The sequence below is a fragment of the Pseudophryne corroboree genome, chromosome 1 (assembly GCF_028390025.1).
Source record: "Pseudophryne corroboree isolate aPseCor3 chromosome 1, aPseCor3.hap2, whole genome shotgun sequence".
NCBI classification, from domain to species: Eukaryota; Metazoa; Chordata; class Amphibia; order Anura; family Myobatrachidae; genus Pseudophryne; species Pseudophryne corroboree.
The window spans coordinates 1,032,798,632-1,032,822,533 of record NC_086444.1 but is presented as its reverse complement, the minus strand read 5'-3'; the positions used below and the strand labels follow the sequence as shown (position 1 = coordinate 1,032,822,533).

General features: G+C 47.8%; 1 protein-coding gene across 7 annotated transcripts in view; it reads left to right on the top strand.

Annotated features, from left to right (window-relative positions):
• LOC134923288 (EF-hand calcium-binding domain-containing protein 6-like) overlaps positions 1–23,902 on the top strand; it is a 386,436-nt gene that overhangs the window by 287,544 nt on the left and 74,990 nt on the right. For all 7 annotated transcript variants that reach the window (XM_063920743.1, XM_063920740.1, XM_063920737.1 and 4 more), the window contains 3 exons: positions 7,893–7,986; positions 10,453–10,577; positions 13,418–13,661. In XM_063920743.1, the coding sequence (XP_063776813.1) occupies positions 7,893–7,986; positions 10,453–10,577; positions 13,418–13,661 (463 nt within the window). The remainder of the gene's footprint in view (positions 1–7,892; positions 7,987–10,452; positions 10,578–13,417; positions 13,662–23,902) is intronic.

The window sequence follows — 23,902 nt, the reverse complement described above, 5'->3', positions numbered from 1 at the left end:
TCAGGCTACCTCTGGCGAGCACATGGAGGGCTGTGCGGCCCCCCAAAGAAATGCCACCCCACACCATTACTGACCCACTGCCAATCGGTCATGCTGGAGGATGTTGCAGGCAGCAGAACTTTCTCCTTGGCGTCTCCAGACTCTGTCACGTCTGTCACATGTGCTCAGTGAGAACCTGCTTTCATCTGTGAAGAGCACCGGGCGCCAGTGGCGAATTTGCCAATCTTGGTGTTCTCTGGCAAATGCCAAATGTCCTGCACGGTGTTGGGCTGTAAGCACAACCCCCACCTGTGGACGTCGGGCCCTCATACCACCCTCATGGAGTCTGTTTCTGATCGTTTGAGTAGACACATGCACATTTGTGGCTTGCTGGAGGTCATTTTGCAGCGCTCTGGCAGTGCTCCTCCTGTTCCTCCTTGCACAAAGGCGGAGGTAGCGGTCCTGCTGCTGGGTTGTTGCCCTCCTACGGCCTCCTCCACGCCTCCTGATGTACTGGCCTGTCTCCTGGTAGCGCCTCCATGCTCTGGACACTACGCTGACAGACACAGCAAACCTTCTTGCCACAGCTTGCATTGATGTGCCATCCTGGATGAGCTGCACTACCTGAGCCACTTGTGTGGGTTGTAGACTCCGTCTCATGCTACCACTAGAGTGAAAGCACCACCAGCTTTCAAAAGTGACTAAAACATCAGCCAGAAAGCATAGGAGCTGAGAAGTGGTCTGTGGTCACCACCTGCAGAACAACTCCTTTATTGGGGGTGTCTTGCTAATTGCCTATAATTTCCACCTGTTGTCTATTCCATTTGCACAACAGCATGTGAAATTGATTGTCAATCAGTGTTGCTTCCTAAGTGGACAGTTTGATTTCACAGAAGTGTGATTGACTTGGAGTTACATTGTGTTGTTTAAGTGTTCCCTTTATTTTTTTGAGCAGTGTATATATATATATATATATATATATATATATATATATATATATAGAGATGTGCACCGGAAATTTTTCGGGTTTTGTGTTTTGGTTTTGGATTCGGTTCCGCGGCCGTGTTTTGGATTCGGACGCATTTTGCCAAAACCTCCCTGAAAATTTTTTGTCGGATTCGGGTGTGTTTTGGATTCGGGTGTTTTTTTACAAAAAACCCTCAAAAACAGCTTAAATCATAGAATTTGGGGGTCATTTTGATCCCATAGTATTATTAACCTCAATAACCATAATTTACACTCATTTTCAATCTATTCTGAACACTTCACACCTCACAATATTATTTTTAGTCCTAAAATTTGCACCGAGGTCGCTGGATGGCTAAGCTAAGCGACACAAGTGGCGGACACAAACACCTGGCCAATCTAGGAGTGGCACTGCAGTGTCAGACAGGATGGCACTTCAAAAAAATAGTCCCCAAACAGCACATGATGCAAAGAAAAAAAGAGGCGCACCAAGGTCGCTGTGTGACTAAGCTAAGCGACACAAGTGGCCGACACAAACACCTGGCCCATCTAGGAGTGGCACTGCAGTATCAGACAGGATGGCACTTCAAAAAAAATAGTCCCCAAACAGCACATGATGCAAAGAAAAAAAGAGACGCACCAAGGTCGCTGTGTGACTAAGCTAAGCGACACAAGTGGCCGACACAAACACCTGGCCCATCTAGGAGTGGCACTGCAGTGTCAGACAGGATGGCACTTCAAAAAAATAGTCCCCAAACAGCACATGATGCAAAGAAAAAAAGAGGTGCAATGAGGTAGCTGTGTGACTAAGCTAAGCGACCCAAGTGGCCGACACAAACACCTGGCCCATCTAGGAGTGGCACTGCAGTTTTCTAGCGAGAGGATGAGTGCTTCCATCCTCATGTGAATCTGAACCACTAGCCATGAACATAGGCCAAGGCCTCAGCCGTTCCTTGCCACTCCATGTCGTAAATGGCATATTGGCAAGTTTACGCTTCTCATCAGACGCTTTTAATTTTGATTTTTGGGTCATTTAACTGAACTTTTGTTTTTTGGATTTTACATGCTCTCTACTATGACATTGGGCATCGGCCTTGGCAGACGACGTTGATGGCATTTCATCGTCTCGGCCATGACTAGTGGCAACAGCTTCAGCACGAGGTGGAAGTGGATCTTGATCTTTCCCTATTTTAACCTCCACATTTTTGTTCTCCATTTTTTAATGTGTGGAATTATATGCCAGTATCAATAGCAATGGCCTACTACTATATATACTGCGCACAACTGAAATGCACCACAGGTATGGATGGATAGTATACTTGATGACACAGAGGTAGGTAGAGCAGTGGCCTTCCGTACCGTACTGTTATATATACTGGTGGTCACTGTCAGCAAACTGCAAAACTAAAATGCACCACAGGTATAGAATCTAGATGGATAGTATACTTGACGACACAGAGATAGGTAGAGCAGTGGCCTTCCGTACCGTACTGCTATATATACTGGTGGTCACTGTCAGCAAACTGCAAAACTAAAATGCACCACAGGTATAGAATCTAGATGGATAGTATACTTGACGACACAGAGGTAGGTAGAGCAGTGGCCTTCCGTACCGTACTGCTATATATACTGGTGGTCACTGTCAGCAAACTGCAAAACTAAAATGCACCACAGGTATAGAATCTAGATGGATAGTATACTTGACGACACAGAGGTAGGTAGAGCAGTGGCCTTCCGTACCGTACTGCTATATATACTGGTGGTCACTGTCAGCAAACTGCAAAACTAAAATGCACCACAGGTATAGAATCTAGATGGATAGTATACTTGACGACACAGAGGTAGGTAGAGCAGTGGCCTTCCGTACCGTACTGCTATATACTGGTGGTCACTGTTAGCAAACTGCAAAACTAAAATGCACCACAGGTATAGAATCTAGATGGATAGTATACTTGATGACACAGAGGTAGGTAGAGCAGTGGCCTTCCGTACCGTACTGCTATATATATACTGGTGGTCACTGTCAGCAAACTGCAAAACTAAAATGCACCACAGGTATAGAATCTAGATGGATAGTATACTTGACGACACAGAGGTAGGTAGAGCAGTGGCCTTCCGTACCGTACTGCTATATATACTGGTGGTCACTGTCAGCAAACTGCAAAACTAAAATGCACCACAGGTATAGAATCTAGATGGATAGTATACTTGACGACACAGAGGTAGGTAGAGCAGTGGCCTTCCGTACCGTACTGCTATATATACTGGTGGTCACTGTCAGCAAACTGCAAAACTAAAATGCACCACAGGTATAGAATCTAGATGGATAGTATACTTGACGACACAGAGGTAGGTAGAGCAGTGGCCTTCCGTACCGTACTGCTATATATACTGGTGGTCACTGTCAGCAAACTGCAAAACTAAAATGCACCACAGGTATAGAATCTAGATGGATAGTATACTTGACGACACAGAGGTAGGTAGAGCAGTGGCCTTCCGTACCGTACTGCTATATATACTGGTGGTCACTGTCAGCAAAACTCTGCACTGTACTCCTCCTATATAATACTGCTGGTCCCCAGTCCCCACAATAAAGCAGTGTGAGCACAGATATATGCAGCACACTGAGCACAGATATGGAGCGTTTTTCAGGCAGACAACGTATAATACTGATGGTCACTGGTCAGCAAAACTCTGCACTGTACTCCTCCTATATAATACTGCTGGTCCCCAGTCCCCACAATAAAGCAGTGTGAGCACAGATATATGCAGCACACTGAGCACAGATATGGAGCGTTTTTCAGGCAGACAACGTATAATACTGGTGGTCACTGGTCAGCAAAACTCTGCACTGTACTCCTCCTATATAATACTGCTGGTCCCCAGTCCCCACAATAAAGCAGTGTGAGCACAGATATATGCAGCACACTGAGCACAGATATGGAGCGTTTTTCAGGCAGACAACGTATAATACTGGTGGTCACTGGTCAGCAAAACTCTGCACTGTACTCCTCCTATATAATACTGCTGGTCCCCAGTCCCCACAATAAAGCAGTGTGAGCACAGATATATGCAGCACACTGAGCACAGATATGGAGCGTTTTTCAGGCAGAGAACGGATAAAACTGGTGGTCACTGATCAGCAAAACTCTGCACTGTACTCCTCCTATATAATACAGCTGCTCCCCAGTCCCCACAATTAAGCAATAAGCACAAATATTTGCAGCAACGTTAATAAAAGGAGAGGACGCCAGCCACGTCCTCTCCCTAACATTTCCAATCCACGAGTGAAAATGGCGGCGACGCGCGGCTCCTTATATAGAATCCGAATCTCGCGAGAATCCGACAGCGGGATGATGACGTTCGGGTGCGCTCGGGTTAACCGAGCCATACGGGAGAATCCGAGTATGCCTCGGACCCGTGTAAAATGGGTGAAGTTCGGGGGGGTTCGGTTTCCGAGGAACCGAACCCGCTCATCACTAATATATATATATATATATATATATATATATATATACACACACACGCACACGCACAGTACTATGCAAAAGTTGTAGGTGGGTGTGGAAGAATACTTCAAAGTAAGAATGCTTTCAAAAATATAATAGTTTGTTTTTATCATTAGCAAAATGCAAAGTTAAAGGTCAGAGGTGAATTGTAAATCAAATCAATATTTGGTGTGACCAACTTTTGCCTTCAAAACAGCATCAATTCAATTCTTCTAGGTACACTTGCACATTGTTTTTGAAGGAACTCGGCAGGGAGGTTCTTTCAGACACCTTGGAGAACTAACCACAGATCTTCTGTGGATGTAGGCTTGCTCAAATCCTTCAGTCTCTTCCTGTAATCCTAGACAGACTCGATGATGTTGAGATCAGGGCTCTGTGGGGTCCATATCATCACTTCCAGGACTCCTTGTTCTTCTTTACTCTGAAGATAGCTCTTAATGACATTGGCTGTATGTTTGGGATCGTTGTCCTGCTGCAGAATAAATTTGGAGCCAATCAGATGCCTCCCTGATGGTATTGCATAATGGTTAAATTACCTACAGTACCTGTGCTTCTCAGCATTGAGGACAGCATTAGTTATGACCAAATCCCCAACTCCATTTGCTGAATTACAGCCCCAAACTTGCAAGGAACCTCCACCATGCTTCACTGTTGCTTGCAGACACTCATTATTGTACCGCTCTCCAGCCCTTCGACGAACAAACTGCTTTCTGTTACAGCCAAATATTTAAAATTTTGACTCATCAGTCCGGAGCACCTGCTGCCATTTTTCTGCCCCCTATTTCCTATGTTTTCGTGCATAGTTGAAGTCACTTGGCCTAGTTTCCACATCAAGAGTATGGCTTTTTGGCTGCAATTCTTCCATGAAGACCACTTCTGGCCAGACTTCTCCGAACTGTAGATGGGTTTACCTGAGTCCCACTACTTTCTGCCAGTTTTGAGTTGAGGACAATGCCGTACTTCTTCCTATTTCAAAGGGAAGTAAGCATGATGTGTCTTAAATTTCCGTGGCCGACCACTGCGTCTACGGTCCTCAACATTGCCCGACTCTTTGTGCTTCTTCAAAAGAGCTTAAACACCATATGTTGAAACCCCAGTCTGCTTTGAATTATTTGCCTGGGAGAGACCTTGCTGATGCAGTATAACTACCTAATAGATCTTACGTTTTCTTGTGTAAAAATAAAATCTAAAATACAATATATTGCACTTATGTGATCTCAGAGGTAAGAATTTAGATAATAGAAACTTTTTTTTCTCTAGTGGCAGGTATTTGGCCTAATGCAGTTCTCATTGAGATTTAGACACTGGCTGGTATGTACTGGGGTCCATTATCATATGTGGTTTGTACTGTATAGACAGGATCACCATCATGTGCTTTATTAGTATACATACTTTACACATTGTACATTACCCTGCTATATTGGTGGTGTATGCACTGCTGTTATCTAATTAGTACATTATACTGCATGCACTATCTGTATATACTATACATATTAATAAATGAGGCCACAGGCTATGTACTCTTTAATGGTTAGCCAAGTCTCTGTCATAGCTGGCCACCCCCTTAACCACTTTATTGATGATTTTTCCCTTCAAAACTGTCCACAAACTTGTTTTGTTTTTGTGTTTTTTAATGTACTCAATATAGTTTAAAAAGTATTTTAAAATATTTAAATATTATATTATGCACATCTGCAGAACAGATCTTGTCGTCAGAAACTGGGGGACACAATGGGGCAGCGCGGTCGCATGTGATCTGACCATGCCAGTTAAGTGGTTAAGCATAGGCCCCTATCATTGCCTCCCCCCCGGTGGGCCCTGCATGCCCCAGCCCAACACTGGACTGTACTTATGAAAGTAAATGGGTCAATGTTGAAACAAACAGCTTTTAGTTACTAGGTTAATGAAAATGAGGTTCTAGGTAAATGGCTTTGCATACTCTTTGTGATCTTTTAGCACATATAAGCTGTTCATAATACACAGAAACCAACAGAGAAAAAATACGCCCAAAAAGTAATGCTGGATGATAAACCTTTAATGTAGGTACCATGTGTATTAATTGTATAATTTTTTTTTAACCCCATTTAATGCCCAAAGAAATATTTACAAAGCACCCAGTCCCATCCTGATGGCCCATTCAACAGTAGTGGTCCATTAAGGCTTGGTGATGATCCCACCTTCCCTGGCAGCCACACTGTTGAATTACATGGTCATCTATAAGTGTTTGGCCTGTGACCACATAGTTACAATATGTCAACATTTATGTACACACACTGTACATCCTTGGACAGTGTGGCCGTAGAATATAAGCAGGTGTTTCTTTTTGGCTTTGTAAGAAAATGAACATTAATATTGCCAACTGTTTACTACATAAATACTTGGGCCATACAATTAGAAATGTTGATGATAACAGCAATCGTATGGATGGTAAAGGACTGTGGCTGTCGCTTGACCTCTAATTAAAATGGTTATTCATCCGAAATCATTAATTATATAGTGTAACCTTTTCTCATGAAAAAAATCTATGGGCAATAATCAGCCAAGTTTCAGCGGATACTTTTCTATACGTTAAACAACATAGGGATTATTCCTGTATTGACATAAGCATTCACTTGCTAATTTGCTGGACATTGAGCAGCTAATAGCATAATGGCCTCTCCGCCCAACAGTCTTGACTAAGACCCGGTTCCTGCGTATCTTTTTTTTACAACCCCTTTTTTTTTTTATTTCCACATGCTTCATAAATGCCAATGTTTTGATCGCCTTAAGGAAAAGAATGAGTTAAATGGACCAACATTTTAGCCCTGGCTCTAAAACCGCCTCTTTTCAGAGTCCCCTCAGCACCTGCAGGATATTTGCACATACATAAATAAATTAACAATGAATAAATAATTTTAATCCTGCCACCTTAAAGATTTGATCCTTTGGCAGCGTATGTGTGTTTGTCAATTCCCTAATTCTTTTTTATACAGTCCTCAGATACTTGGTGTCTGTCAGGCAAATTTGGGGTATTGTTTTCGCTTGATTAGTTCTGTATGACCCAAGGTCAGCCTCAAAATCCACATCCCTCTTCAGAACGGATGCAAAGTGCCTGCCATTTCTCCGGACAAAAGCCTGGGAGGTTTGCTGCATTTGGCCTTCTCAATGCGTCCGTTTTGCTCACTGAAGCAGAGATAAAACTCATTAGGTCACACTGTTATTTCTTCTCCAGGGCTGTACAGTACTTGTGCTATTGACTGTTGAGGGACAATGGCCGCACTGTACAGGATCATTGCTGATGCAGTTCTGATATTCCACACAGTTTGGAAAGTGTTGGGCGACCCAGTACATCCTTGTACGGAGTAGGCCGTCATGTTTTTGTTTTCTAGCAATTATTACACTCGTGATGCAGCAGTATGCCATGAACATAATTATAGTAAAATATCTCTCTCTTCACAGACGCGGAGTGCCAAGTCTCTTTGATGAAAGGTCTAAAGGAAGCTCTGCATTTGAGGATGAAAGAGAGCATGGACCTGGGAGAACACCGGAACAGGTTTGTTATACCATGATGGCAGACGGCTACCGAAGGCAGACGACTACCCGCCATGTTTCGGGTCACAGAGGCTGCATGTCACGTCACGCAGCTGCCGTGGCATGCCCCGCAAATGGTCCGGACATGCCTTTATTGTCCGGACTGCGCCACTGCAACTCCCCCTCCTGCCCCGCGATCGCCTTTGCCAGTCAATCAGGCAGAGGCGATCGCACAAGTGAGATGCCGTGCAGTGCAGCTTCTGCACGTGCGCACACTTCACCAGGCTTCAGCCTGTGACCACTCCCATAGCAGCGTCCAGGCCTGTCTCGGACCCATAGTTCCTTGCATGCAATGCAGGAGTAAGTATTGCCAACTTCCATTTAACTCTCCATCAGCCCTCAGGTGTCTAAAATATAAACGGCAGTCTTGGCACAATAAAGTCCAAAACAGTGATGTATAAGTGATTGATGTGGCATGAATATTTATTCCCCTAATGTAGGCTCATGCGATCAGGGCAAGCGTATCTCATATAGGGGACGATGTATTAAACTAATGGTCAATCTCTGATATCTGCTACAGCACCCTCCTAATGCATGGACACAATAATAATGCAGTAATAATAATGCAGCAATCTTCCGAAAACATTTCATAGAATTTGCCCCAGAAATTCATTGTTCATAATAAAAGCCTAATTCAGACCTGATCGCATCAGCAAACTTTTTCTCTAATGGGCAAAACCATGGCCCTCATTCCGAGTTGATCTCACCAAGCAACTTTTTGCTGCTGGTGCGATCAACTAATCTCCGCCTATGGGGGAGTGTATTTTAGCATAGCAGGGCTGCGAACGCTTGTGCAGCCCTGCTATGCTAAAAAAAGTTTCGCTCAAAACAAGACTAGCCCTGCAGCTACTCACCCAGTGTGACGGATCCAGCGATGAAGGTCCCAGTCCTGACGTCAGACATCCGTCCTCCGTTTGCCTGGAAACGCCTGCGTTCTTCTTACCACTCCCCGAAAAAGGCTGGAAACGGTGAGTATCCGCCCTGGAACGCCTCCTGCCTGTCCATCTTCTTGCGATCGCCGCTGCGATCACATTTGTCGCTGGCGCCGTCGTTGCCCGGCGATAATCGTCACCAGGCAACGCCGCGTGTACGCAATGCGTCCGCTGCGCATGCGCATTTCCGACCCGTTCGCACCGCAGCAAAGAACCGCTGCGTGCAAACGGGTCGGAATGACCCCCCATGTGCAGTGCAGGTGAGGCAGATATCACATGTGCAGAGAGAGTTAGATTTGGGTGAGGTGTGTTCAAACTGAAATCTAAGTTGAAGTCTAAAAATAAAGCAGCCCGTATTTACCCTGCACAGAAACAATATAACCCACCTAAATCTAACTCTCTTTGCACATGTTATATCTGCCCCACCTGCAGTGCACATGGTTTTGCCCATTAGAGAAAGATTTTGCTGCTGTGATCAGGTCTGAATGATGATGTACTAAGACGTAGGAGATGTACTAAGCAGTGATAAAAGTGGAGAAGTGAGCTAGTGGAAAAGTTGCCCATGACAACCAATCAACATTGACATAACATTTATAATTTGCACACTATAAATGTATACTGAGCAGCTGATTGGTTGCCATGGGCAACTTCTCCACTGGCTCACTTCTCCACTCTTATCACTGCTTAGTACATGTCCCCCTCCACTGCAGCAAGGTAACCGATCACTGGCCCTCATTCCGAGTTGTTCGCTCGCAAGCTGCTTTTCGCAGCAGTGCACACGCTAAGCCACCGCCTACTGGGAGTGAATCTTAGCTTAGCAAAATTGCGAACGAAAGATTCTCAAAATTGCGAATAGAAATTTCTAAGCAGTTTCTGAGTAGCTCGACACTTACTCTGCCACTGCGATCAGTTCAGTCAGTTTCGTTCCTGGTTTGACGTCACAAACACACCCAGCGTTCGCCCAGACACTCCCCCGTTTCTCCAGCCACTCCCGCGTTTTTCCCAGAAACGGCAGCGTTTTTTCACACACACCCATAAAACGGCCAGTTTCCGCCCAGAAAGACCCACTTCCTGTCAATCACACTACGATCACCAGAACGAAGAAAAAACCTTGTAATGCCGTGAGTAAAATACAAAACTTCTTAGCAAATTTACTTGGCGCAGTCGCAGTGCGAACATTGCGCATGCGCAGTTTGCGGAAAATCGCTGTGATGCGATGAAAAAGAATGAGCGAACAGCTCGGAATGAGGGCCACTGACCATTGCTTTAATAGTCACACAGAAACAACTTTAATAACCACAGATCTTTGATATGTGCATTAAAAGTGCATTGAAAGTGAAGTGAATTCATTGTTCATTTCACCTGCGAGCTAACCACATATATAATAGATCTACTATTTGTATGTAATAAATAATTATTTCTGATGCATTTAATACCATGTGCTTTTTCAATCGCCATCTATTCATAATAGTTAATATTGTGTTGGTTTCTTCAAGCTGTTCAAGATTATAAAGAGTCTAATTCATAAAAACTACTCTGTAGTGGAAAAGGAATTTGAAGATCTGGATGAAATGAATTCAAGACGCCTTACTCAGGAGACAATGTACTTCCTCTTAAAGCGGTATGTGGCAGACATATAGGTATACTCAGTGGTGCAAGTAGAAAAAATGTCTTATAGGTACTGCGCCAAAAAATGTGTGTGGCCAAATGCCACATGGGGCGTGGCCAATGAAAATGGGGGCGTGATACACATATGGGGGGAGGGGCAGATACACATATGACCCCAATAGTGCCAGATACATGTTGCCCCCACAGTGCCAGATATACATTGCCCCACAGTGCCAGATATACGACGCCCCACAGTGCCAGACACACATTGCCTCACTGTGCCAGATACACAAATGCCCCCAGAGTGCCAGATATACATTGCCATTTCTGTATCTGGCACTGGGGGGCAATGTATATATGACACAGGGGGGGGGGGGGGGGCATTTGTGTATCTGGCACTGCCAGATACACAAATGCCCCCACTGTATCAGATATACATTGCCCCCCAGTGCCAGATACAGAAATGCCCCCACAGTGCCAGATATGCCCCCAGTGCCGGATACAGAAATGCCCCCAGTGGCAGATATACATGTCCCCCCAGTGCCAGATATGCCCTCAGTGTCAGATATGCCCCAGTGCTAGATACACATGTCCCCGCAGTGCCAGATATGGCCACAGTGCCAGATACACATGTCCCCACAGTGCCAAATACACATGCCCCCCCAGTGCCAGATATGCCTCCAGTGCCAGATACACATGTCCCCGGAGTGCCAGATATGCCCCCAGTGCCAAATACACATGTCCCCCCAAGTGCCAGATATGCTCCCAGTGCCAGATACACATGTCCCCCAGTGCCAGATATACCCCCAGTGCCAGATACACATGTCCCCGCAGTGCCAGATATGCCCCCAGTGCCAGATATGCCCCCAGTGCCAGATACACATGTCCCCCCCCCCAATGTCAGATATGCCCCCAGTGCCAGATACAGAAATGCCCCCAGTGGCAGATACACATGTCCCCCCAGTGCCAGATATGCCCTCAGTGTCAGATATGCCCCAGTGCTAGATACACATGTCCCCGCAGTGCCAGATATGGCCACAGTGCCAGATACACATGTCCCCACAGTGCCAGATACACATGTCCCCCCAGTGCCAGATATGCCCCCAGTGCCAAATACACATGTCTCCCAGTGCCAGATATGCCCCCAGTGCCAGATATGCCCCCCAGTGCCAGATACACATGTCCCCGCAGTGCCAGATATGCCCCCAGTGCCAGATACACATGTCCCACCCAGTGCCAGATATGCCACCAGTGTCAGATATGCCCCAGTGCCAGATACACATTTACCCGCAGTGCCAGTTATGACCACAGTGCCAGATACACATGTCCCCCCAGTGCCAGATATGCTCCCAGTGCCAGATATGCCCCCAGTGCCAGGTATACATGCCCCCCCCCCCCCCTCCTTCCCCTGCTGCTCACCGCTGCTGCTGTCCTGTGTGTGCCTCTCCTGCCCCTCAGTCTCTGGCGGCGGTGCGGGTGTCTTCCTTCAAGTCAGCGCCGATCCGTGAGCCAATCAACCGGCAGCCTTGGCTGAGGGGCTGGAGAGGCAAACGCTGCGCTCTCCTCCCCTCGCAGCAGCGGCGGTGAGCAGCGGAGGGAGAGAGCGGCGAGGAGCGGCGGCCCGTCGGCAGTGGGTACGGCGTACCCACTGCTAATTTCTTAAGGGTACTGCCGTAGCCACCCGTACCCGCCCACTTGCACCGCTGGTACTGATAGTTACATATAAAGCGGCACCTGGTCAGCACAATTATCATGTTATCATGGCAGCATCAGCAGGGTTGTAGAGAGCAACGTCAGGCCCCGGTAAGGGGGAGTGGCATAAAAAGTGGGTGTGACAACTCTCATTAATATTAAATCATGTATGCAAGTCAATATAAATATGTCTTTAAAAATATCTAATAGTAAAGCTGAGCAAAGTGTAATATCAATGTACAAATTGTAACATAAGCAGTGCACTAGAGAAAATATGTAATGCGATATAACAGCCTCTGGGAGGCATGCACGCACAAGCTTTGGCGGTGCTGGGATTTGTGGTTCTACCAGAGGTAGGGAAAGTCTCACACACACACACCACTGCCTCCCTCCCGCCAACTGTAACTGGACGCACACAAAGGACGGCACATGGCAGCTGCAACCAGTCAGCACCGGACAGAGGATGGGACCTGCCAATCACCAGTTGGGCTCTGTGTATGCAGCTCCACCGCCTGCTCCCTGCTAGCCACAGCCGACGCATAGCGCAGCACACGGACCATTACTGGACATGGAGAGCATGTAGCGTGGGTGGCAGGACAACTCCATAGCGCGGACAGACCCCTACCTGCAGTAGCGGATTTACCCTAGCCCTAAGCGGCTGTTTTGGTAGCAATAACGGTAAATCCACTACTGGTGAGGTGCAGGTCTCTGGGAACATGGTACCCACACCTTGTTTCCCGGGACATCTCTCCAGTGCGCATGCGCAAATCACTCGGAAATGGTTGAGGCGGCCATTTTCCAAGTGATTTATGTCCGCTCTGCAGGGTGTGCAGTGTGGGCCTCCCTGGACCCAGGTGCCCTTGTTCACCGCACACATTGTACCCATTATAGAAACGCCTATGCATGTACTGTATATTAAGATACATGTAACTGATAACACAAATATAGATTATGTGTTTATGTAATAGCCTCTACTTCCAGGCCCTTTATTTGTAGATTTCAGTATACTGTATGTGTATATGTACATTGCTGGCAACTTCATGTAGCAAGCATAACAATAGATATCTAAACTATGCATCAAAAGCCCTTCTTTACTAGAAATCCTGTATGTGAGGATACAGAATGTATTGTTTCATTTACATGTTTTTTTGTATTATGAAGCTTTGATATCCAGCCTGGGGTTACTCGAGGAGAGATCCACAGACTTTGGGGCACTTTCATCACAAACCAGGACAAAACTTTGGACTACTTGGAATTTGTCAGGCACTTTGGTTACTCTCCCAAATCTGCGTGTTATCCCAATGCAAAGATCAGTCCACCAAAGAAAGGAGATGGGGATTTTAAGATTCGATCCAAAAAGCTAAACTGTGACTCAGACATACTTATAGATAACGTCCGTGCAAAGGTAATGAGACTTCAATGTAAGTGCTATACAATATGCTGCAAATACAGTATGTGTAACATTGGCCCATGGTGGTGACATTTAGACCTTTTACCCACTACTTTTGAGTTTGCATTTTTCTGAAAATGCACATCCTACAGATCTGTAACTAGCATTACAGACTGTAGTCTCTGCCCAAAAATAGTAGCCAATGGGCTTAGTGGTTTCCAAACTTTTTGAAACACCGCGCCCTAGAATAGCAGAATTTTTTTCACGGCACCCCTAGGCCAAAAATTTCTTATTGAGAAATTTAGAAAGAAATATTACATTAAGTAGATCACGTTTATATGTCATCCTTAGGGTCAGTTGTGTGGTGAGGGACAAGATTTGCTTCTGTTTGGCCACATATTTTATGACTGGCAGCCACCAGCACTGGTTTTGCCTATTATATTGACCATGAATAATTTGAATTGGTCCTGGACCACCAACCCAGGGCACCCCTGCAAGTGTCCCGAAGCACCCCAGGGAGACACGGCACACAGTTTGGGAACCTCTGGGCTAGGTGTTGATTTGACGAATACTGGACATAATTTGGGCTCAATATCTTATTTCTGCCCTTATGCTGAGGTGTAGTCATCACAAGATGCATGCAGGCAGGGCTGCCATCAGAAATTGTGGGGCCCAGGACTGACAAAGTAGGCAGATCCCCCTGGGGGTGGAGCTGTGGATAATGTGGATGTAGCTACAGTGGGGGTGGGGCATCAAATGGTGCGTAAACCAGTTTTTAGAGAACAAATAATCGACGTTTGGGCTGTGGGGTGGGTGTTATTATAACATTTCAATCTATCATATAAATTATATGATAACCTAGCCCTGCCCCATCCAACCCCTCTCACACACATATACCCCAGCCACCTCCCTCTTACACCTATAGATACCATAGCTCTGCCTCACCTCTGCCAGCTGGAGTTTCCCTTTGTGCTAGTTGGTTTGCCATGACCCTGCAGACATAGGGCAATATTCAATTCTTTTCACCCCCTTCCACACCCGTTCTGTTTCTTTTTTTTTTTTTTTTTCAATAAATGTTTATTGATTAAAGGTAATAACAAGTTAATGCAAGTTATAAAAGACAGCATTTACAAATCAAGTATTAATAAGTCTGTTTGATACAAGCAATAACTGTGTACAAACTTAACAAGGCCTGCTGTTGGGGGACTCCCTGGCCGGGGCCTTATCTTAAATTCAAGGTCGCTTCTGGCCGTTCTAGGTGCAGGCTGTCTCAATAAAACATTTCCAAATTTTAAAGCAGTTCAAGAAAACAGGACAGCGGAGAGCATAGGGTGGAAAGGAAAGGAAAGAAAAAAGAGGGAAAAAAGGGGGGGGTGTTAGAGAATCTGAGAAGAGGGGGGATGGGGAAGGTCATATTGAACCTTCCATGTCTAATCTGGTCGGGGGTCCGAAGTATATGCCTCTAGCTTCAGTCATTCCCAAGAGGACAGCGGGAGAGCCCAGGCAGAGGACTAAGACCAATGGTCTAGGTCACTACAGCAATGTCGAGTAAGCTTGCGAGGCCTTAAATTCCAGCCAAGGGGACCAAGTAGTCGTAAACCTCTGATTCGTCTCCGGGGTCACCCGCAGTTCCTCCATAGTCATATACCAATCTACCCTGGAGACCCACTCCCTCACGGTAGGAGGTTGAATAGATCGCCAATGAACCGGAATGACCGCTTTGGCTGCGCTATTGAGAAACTTTAATAGAGGTTTTTTATATGTTGACAGGGGCCATGAAGTACAGTTAAGAAGCCAGAAAGTAGGCTCCGAGGGAACCCCTGGGTCCACTATCAATTTTGAAATTGCTATAACTTTGTCCCAAAAGGGACGAAGTTCGGGGCAGCTCCACCAGATATGCATCGGGGAGCCCGGTTGGTTATTACATCGCCAACATATATCTGGTACATTGGGAAACATTTTAGCTAATGTTTGGGGACACCTGTACCAACGAGATAAGACTTTAAAATGCGTCTCGAGGACCGAATAACTAAAGGAGCTGGCAAAGGTGGCCTGGAAGCTCCTCTCCCAGTCCTCCTCTGACAAGTCCATCTGCACATCATGGCCCCAGTCTCTAGCATACTTGGGTAGATCTGGGAATTTATTCTCAATCAGAAGTCTATAGCACTTTGAGAGAAAGTGTGATGGGCGAGAAGGTTCCAGGCAGAGGCTCTCAAAAGCTGTTAATGATCTACTCAGGCTTGGGCGTATAGTACTCCCCATGGCTAAATGTTTTAATTGGAGGTATTTCCAAATCTCTGAAGGTGAAAGGTTCCACTTGGATTGCATTAAGGGGAAAGGGATCATCTCTCCACGCTCCACCAGCCCGCCAACACGTGTCACCCCCGCCCTTTTCCAAGAGTCGAATCCCCGGCCTGAGGCTGCTGGTTTGAAATCTGGGTTATTGAACAGTGGGGTCAAAGGGGAATATTTAGAAGAAATATGTGGTAATACCCTAAGTCTACCCCAGCGTGTAAGTGTAGGGCCAATAGTAGGATGGTCTACCTGTGGCAGCCTTGAGCGCCAGGGGTAGTATGCAATGGGGGCAGGCATCACTGATCCCTCGATATGAACCCACTGTTTTATGTCATGTGGGCGCGACCATTCCATAATTCGGTGAAGGATAATAGCCTCATAGTAGAGTGTAAAGTGCGGTAGCTGGAGACCTCCCTTGTGTTTAGGGCGAAAAAGGATGTCGTGTTGGAAACGGGGCCGTTTATCTCCCCAGACAAAGTCCCTCACCAGATTATGTAAATCTTTAAACCACGCTTTGGGAATGGATATCGGGAGCGCCTGGAGGAGATAAAGGACTCTCGGCAGAACATTCATTTTAATGACACTAAGCCTCCCCAACCAGGACAGCCTTCTGTTACCCCAATCCCGGAACTCAGAACGGAGTGAGGTCAATAGTTTTTTGAAGTTTTCGTCAAAAAGGCGTGATAGGTCTTTATGCAGCGTGATCCCCAAGTATTTGAAGCTTGAGGGGTGCCAGTGGAAGGGGAAAGATTGTTTAAGATTATCAAGGGCTTGGGAGGGCATCGACACGTTCACTGCCACTGACTTAGAGAGGTTAATCTTGAAGTTTGACATGGAGCCATATCTATCAAGTTCGGACATCAGGTTGGGGACAGACACCACCGGGTTCGACAAGATAGCTAGCAGGTCATCTGCGAACAGTGCGAGTTTGAATTCTCCGCCCCCCGTCGTGAGTCCCGAGATGTTCGGATTTAATCTAATGGCTCCCGCCAAAGCCTCCATACAGAGGACAAAAATTAGGGGCGAGAGGGGACATCCTTGTCTAGTACCATTCCGTATCGGAATCGGGCGGGACAAGTCTCCATTAATTTTGATCCTTGCAGAGGGGGAGTTATAAAGTGCTAAAATGCGGCCCAAGCTGACCGGTCCCAGCCCCAGGTGACGCAGGACTCCCTCCATAAATATCCAATCAACTCTGTCGAAAGCCTTCTCGGCATCGGTTGAAAGCACCACCATTGGTTCATGTTTGCTCGAGGCCAAGTGCATCAAATCAATGATCTTGGTGGTGTTATCGCGCGCTTCCCTTCCGGGTATGAAACCCACCTGATCCGAATGCACAATGTTGGGGAGTAGCAGCTTCAATCTGTTTGCTATAAGTTTAGCAAACAGCTTGACGTCTGTGTTGAGGAGGGATATGGGTCGGTAACTAGCACATTGAGCCGGGTCTTTCCCCTCCTTTGGTATAACTGTAATGAAGGTCTCTAATGATTGAGGGGAGAAACCACGGTCATCAGAGATCTCGTTGAATGCCAGTAGCATTTTAGGCAGTAGAGTATTCTTAAAGAGCTTATAATAAGAAACTGTATAGCCATCTGGGCCTGGGCTTTTCCCGGAAGGAGCTTCCTTAAGGGCTTGTTCCAATTCCGGGAGGGAAAAGGGGGAGTCTAGCCAAGCACTCTCATCCGCTGATATTCTAGGGAGTCCCGCGTCACCCAGGTATCCCTCCACCAGGTCTCGAGTTGTCGACAGGGATGTCGGGGTTCTAGGTGGCTGGAGATTATATAGTTTGGTGTAGTAAGCGTGGAAGGTTTCGGCGATGTCCTTTGTAAGGGTGCGGCGGGTCCCCGCCGCATCCTGCATCGACTGTATAAATAGCGTGGCCCTCTGTGCCAGTAGCTTCCCCGGTCTGTTGCCCCATTGATAAAAGCGGTTTCTACAGAGCCTATAGTCCCTCTTAATGTCTGCAAACAACAATGTGTTGAGAGCAGATCTCGTCTCGGTCAAGGCGGTCAGCACCGATGGGGAGGGATTTGTTTTGTGTGTTGTCTCTAAGTCCTTAAGCCGTTGGAGTAAAGCGGTCTTTTCCCTGAGTCTCTCTTTTTTCAGCATGGAGCTTAGCTGTATGAGCTTACCCCTCAGAACACACTTGTGGGCCTCCCACACCGTGACCCTGGAGACATCTGGTGTCTCATTATTTAGAAAATAATTCTCCAAAGTCTCAAGCAGCTGGGGTTGGAACCTCGTATCCATTAGAAGTTGTTCATTCAACCGCCAGGTACATTGCTTGGAGTGTGGATGGGATGTCCCCAGGGTCAGGTAGACGGGAGCGTGGTCCGACCAAGTAATTAGTCCAATAGCTGTTCCCTTAACTAGATGCAGGAATCTGTGAGGTAGGAGGAAGTAGTCCAATCTAGAGTAAGTGTCGTGGGGTCTGGAGTAGAACGTATAGTCCCTGTCCCCGGGGTGTTGGAGCCGCCAGGTGTCAATCAGCTGGTGGTCGTGGAGAGACCGTCGCACTCTACGGTGCGATGCTAGGGAGGGTCTTGCCGGCGTCCCAGAGATGTCCACCTCAGGTTGGAGGGTCCAATTAAGATCGCCTCCAATAACTGGAATACCCGCTACCAAGGGGGCAATGCGGTTGAGAGCCTTCGCCAAGAAACTGGGTTGTGATTGATTGGGAGCGTATAGATTAATAAATGTATACAGCTGATCGAACAGTGTACATTTCAGTGATTTCACTAAGAGTATCCTGCCCTCCCCCAAAGACTCAGACGTTATATCTCGAAAAGGCAGACGTTTAGATAGCAAAATGGCTACTCCCAAAGATTGAATGTGGGTAGTTACGATCCTTGAGACCCGGGGCCACTCCCACTTTGAAGTGGGTTTCCTGTAAGAAAGCCACATCAGCTCTGAATGCAAAGAGGTCCCTAAGCAACCTTGAGCGTTTTTCCGGGACATTGAGGCCTTTCACATTAAGGGAAACCAGTTTTATATTTGTCACCTTAGGGTCTACCGCCATCGTCTAGAAACACGTCGGGAATGCTTAGTCCGACCAGGAAGACAGGACAACTCGCTCAGCAGAGAGTCACACAGTAGGGGGAGGGGGGGAGGAGAGGGAAAGAAGGAAACAGAAGCAAAGAAAACATAAAGAAGGTAGGTCGATAGACCTAACATACTCAAATATCAGCTGAAGAATTAAACTGAATAAATGAAAACTCTACCGCCTCTCGGGAGCTCGGACGCGCTAATCGCGTCGGAGACCAAGAATACTCGGGCGGTGCTGGGGCGAACTGGGGGGTCAGCGCCAGCCCCAACCCCAACAGGAAATATAACATCACAATCAGTAATATACCTTAACGGTTTGATCACACAACGAAGAAAAACAACCACTGAAAAGAAATGTCCTTTAACCAGGAGCAGGTATCTCCTACCCGCTCAGCTGGTGAACGTTCGTCGAGTCGAGTGCGATCTCGATGTCCCGGCCACCTCCCCACGGGGAGAGTGTGTCGCACGACAAGGAGATCCCTCGAGTCGGCAACAATTCTATTAAGCTAAGGAAGGATCACTCGGAATTGCTTCAGTGAATGTTCCAAACCAGGTCGAAACCTTCATCTCTTCGTCGACTGCGTAGAGGAACGCTGCTCTCTAGGGGGTCTCGGATTGCGGTGGACAAGGTGCCAGTCGTTGTCGGGGTAGGAGAGTTCAGGTGGGGCACCGTCGGTCAGAGGCTCCTGCCATTCTGGAAGAGAGACCTGTGGTATCCCCAGTGCTTGGCAGAAAAGGGGCAAGTCGGAGGAGTCTTTAAAGGTGTATATTGTCCCATTGTGCGAGGTCTGGAGGCCAAAAGGGAAGCTCCATCTGTATTTAATGCCCAGCTTCCGGAGTTCTGCAGTGAGCGGGTGTAAGGCTCTACGCTTTTGCAGGGTCGTCCACGATAGGTCCTGGAAGATCTGAAGTTTATGAGAGGCCGTCTCTATCACATCCATGCGGCGGGTTTTGCGAAGGATCTCCTCTTTTTCCGTGTAATAATGTAGACGACAGATGATGTCGCGGGGGCGATCAGATGGTGCGCCCCTGGGTCGCAGGGCTCGGTGGGCCCTGTCGAACTCGATTATTGAAGCGGGATCACGGCCCAGAATTTCATTGAAAACCGTCGTGAGGAAGTCAATGAGGCAAGCAGGTGCGATATCCTCCGAGACCCCCCTGACCCTCAGGTTATTTCTCCTTCCGCGGTTATCCAAATCTTCTACACGGTCTTGGAGCTGTTGGAGGTAGGACGCCTGCTTGATAACGGTGGCCCTGAGGGCGTTATGTGCAGCTGCTGTGTCTGAAGAGAAGCCTTTGAGCGTAGACAGGCGGGAGCCGATGTGCGTTATCTCTGCTTGAACCGCAGCAATCTCTGAGCGGACCGTTTCCCTGACTCTACCTTCCAAGTGTTCAAAGTCCTGCTTAGTTGGGAGGGCCTAAAGCAGGGTCAGAATCTGGGCGAGACTTCCCGGGTCCGTCGTGGCATGTGGGGCTGCCGCCTGTGATCCCACTTGGGAAGCCGAGTCCGAGACAGGCGAGAGACGTGGGGTCGAGGGTAGTGAGGCGTCCGCCGTGGGGGCGGAGCCCTGGGGGAGAAGAAATTGCCTCATGTCAACCGAGGTCGGGGTATCCATTGAACGCTTCGGGGTGAGTGTATGTGACTTCCTTCCTCTCCCTTGCGGTCCTTTCTTTCCTCTCACCATGGGGCACCTTGGGTACGTCAGTAGAACATCAGAAGTAACGTTGTGTGATTAGAGCATCATCCCATCAGGGTCAGCACCAGCGCGCCACCCCAGAGTCTAGGTGGCTAGCCGGCCATCAGTATAAGAGTAAACTTGCAAAAAAGAAACAGTCAGGCCGCAGGGCCATGGGTTAAGAGAAAATTCCGGGTCCTCTACGGCAAAGAAATGGTGGCTGGGTGACACAGTAGGGACTGAGCGCGGAAATGGCAGAGATGACAGCAGGAGTGAGCTCTACACTACATGTGACAGAGCACAGGGACCAGGGACTGCAGGGAGACCTTCAGCTCCCACCTGTGAAGCAGTATGAGTATGGTGCCAGTCACAAGATGTCGGCCATCCAGCAGCAAACAGCAGTTTCCTCTATGGGTTTCCCAGCCGTCCTCCACCCTTTTTATAACTAGAGCAGTGCAGCCGGGTCTCAGTAGGAGAGAGCGAGGGTGCTGGATCTCCGGGGGGTCAAAGCAAGCGTGCTGCAGGAGGTCTCAGGCGCCGAGCGGTGCCAGCCGCAAGATGGCCGCCGGCCGCCAGTCACAGGCGCCTCGGCTGATGCACCCAGCAGGATCACCTTTCCCCCTTCCCTTCCAGGGCACCGGGGTCCGTCGGGGGCCGAGGAGCGGCATCCAGGTGAGGTTGGGGGTCCGCGGTGGCGATCGGGTCGGGTCCGGGTGACGGCCGTTCTCAGCGGCCCGCTTCCAAAATCGAGGCCCCGGCTTTTGTGGATGGAGTAGGCCGCAATCCGCAGGGGGCAGCGCAGGTCCCCCCCCGATTCCGCGGCTTCGGTCCCTCAGAGCAGGGAGATCTGGAGGGTCCAGGGAGCAATTTCTGTGCTGCTGAGTGGGCAGGGGCCCAGGTTAGGGCTTAGAAAGGGGAAAAGCAGGCTGGAGCTTTCCAGGGACACGTCTTCCCCTGTTGCCGGCTAGGCCACGCCCCTCCACCCGTTCTGTTTCTGCTGACGGGCGTGGTATAATCATTTCAGCTTGCTACCTCTGGGGTAGCGAGGGCACCCAACCCTTTACGCAGCTAAACTTGATTGCTATGGGCGCGTTATGTGCGATAACAGGGATCACTTTAGAAAGGAGATTGGACGTGATGTATAATTTGAATACCGCCCATAATGTTGTCTTCTCTCTGACTTATGTTTAATGTGATGCTTCCTTGTGTTCCTGTGTATTCAGCAATGTTGTAATATTGTTGTCTCCTTCATGGCAGCGCCTATTTTGTTGAAAACATTTCTATACATATATCCTCGTTCGCAGCTGCAGAGGTGGGCCTCCTCTCTGTCTGGGCTTGGGACTGCAGTCCCGGCAGTCCCCCCCTGATGGCACACCATCACCAGGCACACATGCAGTTACATCAGTGTTTTTATCTATTTATTTTACTTACAAAATATATATGTTAGGTTTAAAAATCTGTTTAATACAGCAGGTACCATATCATGTGCGGAAATTCACAATCCGATAAAACAAGCACCAAAATCATGTGCACATGCGTGGAAGACAGCACCTATCGGAATGAATTCACAGTCAGCCAATTAAAAGCGGTTAGGTAGTGCTGGAGAACATCAGCAGCAGCAGCACACAGCGTGTATTTGCCCCAACTCTCAGGCAATTGAAATTGGTGTGACTTTTACAGGTGTAAATAAATCTGTGTGCCGGAATGCATCTATAAATTCTCTTCCATCTCCCGTCCCGCTTCTCCGGTTGCAGTCAGTCATATGTATTTACATACATTCACATAAATATGCATGTGGAAAGTTTCTGGGCATATGTAGAACCAATTTATATATTTTACGCATTGGTGTAGCTGTAGTGTTTGCCGTGTAAGACTCAAAAACTGCCACTATGGATGAAGCATCATTATCAGCAAATAAACTAAGGCAAGATAGGAGGTCAGTGGGATATATTCTCTTACCAGATTTGTAGATTAAGGCTGCCTAATGGGGTGACCTTCGATTTCAGTGAGTGGTGGTGTTCATAGTGAATGAATACTACAATGGTACCGTATGTGGGATATGTGTGTAGTGCATACTAATAAGTGAGGTGTATGTAATGCACGTCATAATGTACTGCGGGCACTGTAATGTGACATAATATGAACTGGGGGCACTGTAATGCGGCATATTCTCAACTGGGGTTACTATAATGTGGCATAATAGGAAGTGGTGGCACTACAATGTGTCATAATATGACCTGGTGCAGTACAATCAGGGCCGGTTCCTGGGCTTCTGGCGCCCCAGGCGGCATTAGGGGGTGTGTCTTCATACAGGGGGCGTGGTCAGTTACGCCCCCTGTTGTAGGATGTGCGGTGGGCGATGACGTCATCGCGCACCGCACAGCAAAGGTCCTCTCCACGAAGGTAAACTAGACGCTAAGCGTCTAGTTCCCTTCGTGGAGAGGACCTTTGCTGTGCGGTGCGCAATGACGTCAACGCGCACCGCACATCATTACAGTGAAGGTCCTCTCCAGGAAGGGAAATTAGACGCGTAGCATCTAGTTTCCCTTCACAGCGGGCAGCCCACGAAGGGAAACTAGACGCGTAGCGTCTAGTTTCCCTTCACAACAGACATCGGGACAGCGGGCCGCAGCAGCGGGGGGCACCACAGCAGCAGCGGATCTTGCCATGGTGAGGCGCCTTCCGGATGGCGCCGGCGCCCTTCGGAAGGCGGCGCCCCGGGCAAAAGTCCTGCTTGCCCGTGGCAAGATCAGCTACTGAGTACAATGTGTCATAATATGACCTGGTGCAGTACAATGAGGCATAAGGGGCCTAATTCAGATGTGGTTGGAGTCTCTATCATTACCTTGGAAGCAGCAGTGATAGCGCTGTGTGGTGATATAGCAGGAGGCGTCTGTTACAAGCAGATGCCTCGTGCCTCAGTAATGATCTGACCCAGTGGTGTGCGGGGGGGGGGGGGGGGTGAGGCAGGTGAGGCAGAGCCTTTCCTTCAGAGTTTGAGCATATAAAGCAGGGGTGGGGAACCTTTTTTCTACCAAGGGCCATTTGGATATTTATAAAAACCTTCGGGGGCCACACAAAAATTAACAACTTAAAAATTAGCCTTCCCCCAGTAGATATGCCCCCATTAGATATGACCCCTAGTAGCACCGCTTACACACACACACACACACATTAAAAGAAAGAAAAAACACAATATTACTCACCAGCCCCGCTCCTGCTTCCAGACCCTTGCCCTCT